The 8,982-nt window shown below is 31.5% G+C and overlaps 1 protein-coding gene across 2 annotated transcripts in view; it reads right to left on the minus strand.

The window, feature by feature from the left end:
* Positions 1-1,457, minus strand: part of LOC117181847 (calcium-binding protein P-like) — a 6,365-nt gene extending 4,908 nt beyond the window's left edge. For both annotated transcript variants that reach the window (XM_033374843.1, XM_033374842.1), the window contains exon 1: positions 1,308-1,457. In XM_033374843.1, coding sequence (XP_033230734.1) covers positions 1,308-1,442 — 135 coding nt within the window. In that variant the 5' untranslated portion in view covers positions 1,443-1,457. The remainder of the gene's footprint in view (positions 1-1,307) is intronic.
* Between the last annotated feature and the right edge of the window lie 7,525 nt (positions 1,458-8,982).

The raw sequence follows: 8,982 nt of genomic DNA on the forward strand, positions 1-8,982 counted from the left end.
ATTCTAACCATTCTTTCCGCGGTCTACCTCTGGGCACGCTGCCATTTACTTTACCTTGATACACTTGTTTCGTTAGTCGTTCATTTGGCATTCTCTCAACAATATATGATGTAGAATATTGAAAATTTGAGGTTTTGAAAAATGCAAAGTTGAAAAAATATTAATATAAAAACTTTTGATATTTTACTAATTATAGAAATAAAAAATTAAAGGGGCCATATCTGGGCCAGATCGGGTCCACATTTTGGATGCCCAGACCTGTGCCCGGTCGGATAGGGCGTTTCATTTACGGTCTGACGCTAGACAGATTACCCTATCAAGCCCATATTTTTCCGATCGGGGCCCGAGCGGCGCCACACCAAAATTTCTGCACGGGCATTTGCATATTTTTAAGAAACAATGTTATCAATGTAGGAAAGTTTTATGAACTGAATACCAATATATATTATCTCATGCAAATTATTCAATAAAAGGAATAATATTATTAATTTATGCTGTCTAAGTTATCAGAGAGCAGCAGCATCATTTAAATTATTAGAAAATTCACACTGTACTGATTCCATTGAAAAAATTTTACAGTCAAGAATCTGGTGAAACAGAAATTGTTACAATAATTATATTAAATACGAATAAAATTATTACTATATTCCATGAACACATTACCACTAATTCTGATCAATATTCAGTTAATTTGAGCCTATTGTTCAAAGTTAAAAAATTATATAGTTAAAATTTCGAATTTTCTCCCTTTATTTATATGTTAAATTAGTTAAACGTTCTGTTTTCAATCGCCAAAACAGATAGTACACAGATTGTATTCATTTTTCCATTGTTAAATTAGTCAAATATATTACAAGAGCTGTGCAAATTGTAAGATCTTTTTAGTATTCATACATATATTCAGAATAGAGGTTCTGCACATGTTAAAGGTAATGGATCCTTCTATATGTTAAATAATTATATACTACTATAAAGTATTTAACCAATAAAGTAACATGCAGGAAGAAAAATAATAGAGAGCAAATAAGAAATTAAGAGCATGGGAGCGGAAGAGCGCTAGATCACCAGACCTTATAGAAGACTATGTCCGCATATTGATTAGGGAAATTTAATATGTAGAATCTAGTGATCAGGGTAATAATATCTTAAAGCGACTGCCGAGTGTAAATAAGGATTTTAATGCTAAGCAGATCTCGTTACTTTGACTTTCTTTCTTGTTAAATAATTAAAGTTTATAAAGGTACAAATTTCTATTACAGTTGAACGGTAGTTTGTTGATCTTTTTTAAACATGCTAATTACACTTACGAATAGTCTCATTGTGACTTTTGGTGACGACTTGATGATGATTTCAATAGGAACCTTAGAAAACTGACGACCGCGTGCAACGCGACAATCTATATGGGCACTGCGAGCGTTGCTGCACCACCACCGTGCTTTCATGGTTCGTTGGCTTCGAAATTTTTAGCTTGCTCATACATATATGATCATGTAACACTTGCAGACTGGGTGCAGGAGGCAGGAAATGATCGGGTCCACTATGCGGTCACTGATTGATAAAAATATTATGTATGTGTGTGTAGCAAATGAATAGAGCTTCATGCATTAACCATTAAGACTATTATATAGACTTTAATTTTCTTATAAGCAACCAGTAAGCAGCGTTATCGAAAAAAGTCTAATCCTAGTAAATTTAATTTTCGCTTATATCCTTCGAAATTTCAATCAATCTTTTTACCTGTACAAAGTCGAGCAGTTAGTTACAAGCAATATATTTTTGTTATAGAATAATAGAATAGTTACCCCTTATAAAAAAGTGATTAATTTTATTTATGAATTTCAGAAAATGGTTCAAAGTGATTAATGATGCATACGAATTTCGCGGGCGGTGTGGTGTTTAAGACATAAAGCATCTTGAAATCACTTGGTAAAAGAATAATTTTTCACTGTAAGTGTATTTAGCTAATAGGAGCTAAATCTAGACCGGACCAAACTTTTAAGATGATAAGAAAACAAATCTTGTTTTGGTATTGTAAATTTCTTATTTTCCATGATTTTAAACACCCTGTTACTTTTTTCTGCTTGATGTCATTGAACTTTACCACCGGGCTGTGAAGTGTCATAAATAAAACAAATATTTTTGGTCCTTATACGTTTATTACATAAACCAAATTTTCGTCCGCTCTAGAATTTACCATTTTTTTTAAATATGCTAATATAGGACATTCTAAATATTGATACTTCCATGCATATTTTTGTCGTATAGCCAGTATTCACTATTTTCGAGTAAGTTATAAATTAACTTTGGATTTATACATTAGTATTTGTTGCAGTGTTATAGCGGCTTAAAACTTACAGCTCTTTATGTCAACTTTTAAATTTAAAAACAATATAAAAATTATAAAAAAAAGTATTTGGAAGATTCACACGACACGGGGTACTATATCATATTATGTGACAACAGAAATTCGAGTAAAATTTGTAATTAGAAATCATTTTCTTATTTAAGAAACAATCTTCTTCAGCAAGAATTTTTGTATAAGTACTGTCCAAATATATTAGTTCAGTCATTAAAAGAATGATGAGCTAATTTTTGTTTTAACTTTCCTCTCTTTGAACAAACACCATGTGTATTTTTAAGATATAAGGAATGATTTTAGACAATAAATTTTAATACAGGCAAGTTTATTATTATTACATAAACATTGCTTGTAGATTTCAAGTGGAATATCAATATGTTCAAAAACAGTTTTTCTTTGTTCCTGGTTAATTTTATACTGAAAATAGTGTTAAATCAACATTTCCCTTTTCTCTCATAAATTTGAAACACAGGGTTACGATTGATTAAACACCAGTTTTGCCCTTGACCAAGTCGCGAAAGAATGATACGCTGGTATATAATGCAGGGTATTCTGCGCCAGCTTCTTTCGACGTACTGACAACTCCAATTACAACATTCTCGTCAACAATTAACTGTCCACCGGAATCGCCCTGGAATAAAAGTGTAATTGTGCGCGCTGTTACAAATATTTTAAATTTTTCGCTACTGACTTTCGACACCTCAACAAAAAGTAGGATAGATGACGTATGACCACCCTATTGAAAGGAACTTAAGAACACCCAATGTTTTAATACAATTTGTGAAACGCGTGCGTATATTACAAAATGAGGAAGCTCAGTTTTGTTTCAAAAACAGGCTGAAGATCGTTATACATCAACAAATAAATTTTCTAATATTCTGACAATGGTCGGTTTTACACCGACGAGCGGAAGGTACACGCGCGTTACTACTGTTGGGGGGAGCGAAACTTTCGCCTCGAAAAAAGCTTGAAAGGAGTGTTGCCAACTCATAAAAGTCAAATACTCCAGCTGATCGAAACTTTCGGCAACGTAAGTCATCAAAATTAAATTTCCTCCACGATCTTTTCGGGGCGAAAGTTTTTCTCTGCCCAACATTTTTACGCGCGTTTAGCTAACCTTCCACTCTTTGGTGTAAAGCCGACCAATTGCAACCAAGCGTATGATAGCAGGGCCTGCATCTTGAGGTGGGATCTGAACCACCAAACCTCAGTAAAATTACATAGAACAATTTCCAGATGTACCGGCTCAGAGATCGAACCCCCAAGCTCTAATGTGGAGTCCGAACGTCTAACCCCCCATTTTTTTGGGAACAACTAGACACTGCCATAATTATTAGTTTATTACTTTTCTATCTTAATTTATTCTGGGGTGAATCTTATTTTTTATCTTCAGCCATAGGCTAAGTCAAGTGCCTGATGAGATGAGGATATTCTAATTAATTTAATACGAAGTTTGAAATCTTTTGCATGATTGCTTAGTAGATACAAAATTAGAAGCACGGAATGGAATGGAAACTTCTAAATGTGTCCCCTAAGAGTTAACATTTTTCTTGTACCTTCTTCCCGGCAATCAAAACCTGAGCTTTTTAAAGGAAGGCCGAAATGCTCGTGCATATGAAATTGAGAAATGTTATGAAAACTGACTGAAGTCATGTCTCTTGATAGCCTATCCTGTGTATAGGTTGTGCCGCTAATGACGACATACTCATTAATTTTTAGTTCTTTACCAATACTGAAATATTGATTATAAAATTAAACATTCATTAAAATTATCATATTTCAGTAGTAAAAAAATTATATATCAATATATGAACATATCATGATAAAGGATAACATATTCATCGTATTATTATATGGCAAAATTACAGCATGAAGCAATGTGAGACTGACAAGTCTCCAGGACTGACTAATAACAGTTCCGGCGCACAGTGGCCTGTAACCACTAAGTATTAAAAATAAAGATTTCGGATAACCTCGTAACTTGAAGTGCCATTAATGTGTTGACCCTGACCTCTCTAACACACTGCTAGTTTTCATCGATTAAGGGTCACAAACTGTCAGCAAACCAATAACTCGTAGCTGACCAGCGCATTACTAGCGACTGACCAGGCGGTCTGGCCTGGGGCTGTCCTGAAAAAACATTTCACTTTTGGCCAGACTCAGGCCAGACCATCTGGTCACCGTGAAGACTGGAAAACAGACGGTCTGGTCTGGGCCAGGCCAGTGCCAGAAAATTTGTCTACCCGGAGCCTTTTAAGTCTTTGATATCTCTTGAAATATTTTGGAATCTCATTAAATATTTTAAAGTACCTTGAAATCTTGTCAATTCTATAAAATAGTTGAATTTCTTTATTAACCTATGCAATTATTTGATATATCCCTTGTAATTACTTCAAAATTTTGTATATTTCTTAAAATCTTCTAAGAATATTCTAAGAATCTTAAAAATCCTTGAAATAACTTGATATCTTTTTAAATCTTTCGGAATCCTTTGGAATCCGATTAATTCTTTGAAAATCGGTTGAAATTTCCTCAAAAGTGCAAATCTCTTGCAATATTGAAAACCCGGTTAAATTAGTTGAAACTCCTTGAAATGTGGTTAAAACTCGCAAAAACCTCTCTTCACAAATTGTAAATCTCACATAATCCCTTAGAATTTTTTAAATCTTTCTTAATTGTCATTGTCTACATTTACCTAAAAAATCCTGCCATTTTTTTCGTAATTTCAGTGCAAATATACCCTTTTCCAGGTCCTGCTATACGTATAAAAAATCCGGCTCTTCGTACTGAAATGTTGGTACACGTTTCTAATATCTTTTAATATATCTTTTTTTGAATCCTTTGTAAACCAGTTAAATTCGTTTTAATACATTGAAACCTTTTTAAATCCTATGATCTCCTTTTATATATTGGGGAAATCTAGGAATTTTTTTACAATTATCTAAAAAAAAGAACACCTTTTGAAATTTGTTTGCAATATTAGAAATCTGTTCAAATTCCTTAAAAAATTTATTTAAAACCCTGTGAAGTAACTCAAAAGCTTTTGAAATCCTTTGAACTTTCATATTGTGAATACTCGGGTAAAGTTATTTTCTCTTATTAACTAAAGTCTAAATGAAATTATATTAACATTTTTGTTTAATACTACGGAATTATTGCGATGGGAATGTGAAACAACGCGTTAATTTTACATTAAGTGACTTTTATACGAACTCTAACAATATAGTGATGTGATAATTTTCTTACACAATTCCTGAGGTTAGTAATCATATAGAGATATATTTTTACTGTTTTTTTTTTTTATAAAAAAATGAAAAAAACTGATGAGAAATGACCAAAGCCTATTTTCTAAACCAGTATTCGAACTATTCCTGATCTTTTTTTGCGTTACATAATTCTTTAATTGATTCTTTTATGTTTTATTGTGAATTATTTGCAATTATTCACAAATGATTAAATTTCGCTGTATATGGTTTGTTTAAAAATCAATCACTGAAGAGGACTCTCATATGAGTCAAAACGTCTGATTAAAAAAAAAGTTTTTTTATTACTGGATCCTAAAGCCCATGTAAAGAAACACCAACTTATTTAACGCCAGAGGGTCAATATAATTTCCCATTATGAATTGAATAATAAAACTGTGCTTACAAAAAAGGGAAAATCGTCAGTTTTAGTTTCCAAACCACCTATTATTCTATTTTGCCCAAATACTTGATTTTGTGTTGCTGCATATTAAAAAGAATGTATTATTATCTGGTTATTTATTTATTTTGAAGGCTTAGAAATTAAAAAGAATGGAATGCCACTAAAATTACTCAATAATCTGTTGCATTTAAGTATAGTTTTACAGATATTATATATAATATATACTTACACGCCAAAAACAATGGTTGAAAAATGTAGGGAATTTTCAAAACAAGATTTGTGAATGCAATTATGTACACTTGTGAAATGTTAGTTTCAATAATTTCAGACAATTTATAACTGGAAAATGTGAAAAATCCCCATTTATAGTATTTCATCCTTGACGTAGTTAGTCGATACCACATTTTTCTTACAATAATATCGAAAACAGGCATTTCTTACATTTATTTATCGAATTTTACTGCTGTGCTTAAAATATAAAAAATAATTACTACCTTCCACATTTTTCCCTATAAAAGAAAACAATTTTCATATCGGTAAATTCGATAATACAGTGGAACGTGGAGACTATTATTATTATGAGATATATTTTAAGATAAAAGAAATATTTGTAACTCGCCACATGCAGAAAAAAGTTAGAAATGGAATTTATATATAATTACTTAAATCAATTTAAAATGTATTTTTTTAAATTCCAAATTACAGTTTGAACCAAAAAGCCTTACCTTAATTTCTCAAGTCCAAAACCATATGAGCTTTTTCTTAATTAATTTCAACACTTACTTTAAATCTTCTTACACCTTTCTGTTTATAAAAACTGAAAAAGTAGTATCAAATTACAATCTTAAATGAAAAAATTCAAATTGTAAAAACTAAAATTTAACAAGTAATGTTAGTTTAGAATTAATTTTTCGGATTCCACCCCAAAAGATTGTCTTTAAAATGAAGCAGGATATAATGCGATTGAAAAACAATTAAAAAAGTGAATTTATAGGTAATAGGAGTATCTATAAAGTATAAAGTATTGCATATAGGGTATTATAGATTACTTAGGTCCTAGATGTAAATTCGAGGCATGAAAATTTATTTTGAGAAAGCTGAAATTCCATAAGGAAAATAACTAGAATAATATATAACCTCATCCTTTTTGTAAATTTCGTGATAAAAAATTAAAATTAACCTCAAGTGATCAAAGAAAAATTCAGTTACCAGTAATAATTATTTAATAACGATATTTCCGGTATAGTGAAAGTGGAAAAATGTGACTTAGTTAAACATTTATTCTGTGACCATAATTAATAAAATTTTCATTAGGTATTATTTATTATATATATGATATGCAATCAAATGAATAGTTGCAACGTGCGAGCAAGGTCTGTTAAACTATATAGTTACCTACTATCGGCGAGAAAATTCGAGTCCTCTGGCATTTTAAAGGTGCAAATGTTGTACGTTAATGAGCCGAAAAGTAATATTCCAAAAAATTAATTGTAGCTTACAGATCTGAAAATACGATGAAAAGTGAGGAAATTTGATAGCTTTTAAAAACATTGAAATTTGAAGCATAGATTTTTATAGAAAAAATAATAGGGAAAATCTGAAAAAAATTCAAGGTGGTACATTACACATTTCTGAACAGATTGCCGTCAAAAAATTTACAAGATATAAATAATTGTTCGTTTTTTGTGAATAAATATGGGAGCGCACTATCTTCTGTTCTAATGAAGATAATGAAGTGATTTAAATTGTAGGTAGTTAGCTGAACTATCTGTAATAATTTACAATTTGAAGAAAGTATGTGCTTCTTGTTGTCTTCGTACAAATTTCAATATTTGAAGTCAGTTTTCTATATAGGAAAGTAAGTGCGAGAGCTTAGCGTGGTGCCGTTTTTTCAGGGGATCGGCATCAGTTTTCCTCAACACAAGGAAAGGGTTTGAAGGCCAGAGTGAGGCTGGGAGGCATAAGTTGGGTAAGTCAAGTTGAGGAAAGCCGAGGACGATCCCCTGAAAAAACGGCACCACGCTGGGCTCTCGCACTTGCATTCCTATATAAAAAACTGACTTCAAATATCGCAATTTGTACGAAGACAACAAGAAGCACATACTTCCTTCAGATTGTAAATTATTACAGATAGTTCAACTAACTACCTCCAATTTAAATCACTTCATTATCTTCATTAGAACTGAAGATAGTGCGGTCGCATATTTATTCACAAAAAACGAACAGTTATTTATATTTTGCAAATTTTTTGACGGCAATCTGTTCAGAAATGTTTAATGTACCACCATGATTTTTTTCAGATTTTTCCTATTATTTTTTCAATAAAAAACTATGCTTCAAAGTTCACTGTTTTTAAAAGCTATCAAATTTCCTTATTCTTCATCGTATTTTCAGATCTGTAAGCTAGAAATAATTTTTTGGAATATTACTTTTCGGCTCATTAACGTACAACATTTGCACCTTTAAAATGATACCTCTTTCATTAACCTACCATTTTATCTTAACATACTTATTCAACGTCAAAGCCAGAGGACTCGTATTTTCTCGCCGATAGTAGATGGTTTGGTTTGGGCCTGGCCAAAAGTGATGAGTTTTTTTTGCTAGCCTCAAGCCAGAACGTATGTTCAGTATGAATTTCAATGCAAATAGAAAAACATTCTTGTTTTATAAGTGTTAATTTCTTAGTTTCTATCATTTTAGACACCCTGTAACTTTTTAGAAATATCTCAAGAAAAAAATTGATGATAGACTTTGGATTTTTTTCTGTGATAACTGATCGAAATCAGCCTGGGCCGCACCAGATATACCTGACAAGGGGTTTCAGATAAAGTCAGACCTGAACAACACTAACGCCAGACTTGGACCAAATTGTTTGTAAAATTTATAATTTTCTCCAAATGGTCTGAAAAAATTTAGTTATGTTTTAAAATGAATATCTAAATATGAGAATGGTCAAGAAAAAAGATAAGGAGACTATT

The sequence above is a fragment of the Belonocnema kinseyi genome, chromosome 10, assembly GCF_010883055.1.
Source record: "Belonocnema kinseyi isolate 2016_QV_RU_SX_M_011 chromosome 10, B_treatae_v1, whole genome shotgun sequence".
Taxonomy (NCBI): Eukaryota; Metazoa; Arthropoda; class Insecta; order Hymenoptera; family Cynipidae; genus Belonocnema; species Belonocnema kinseyi.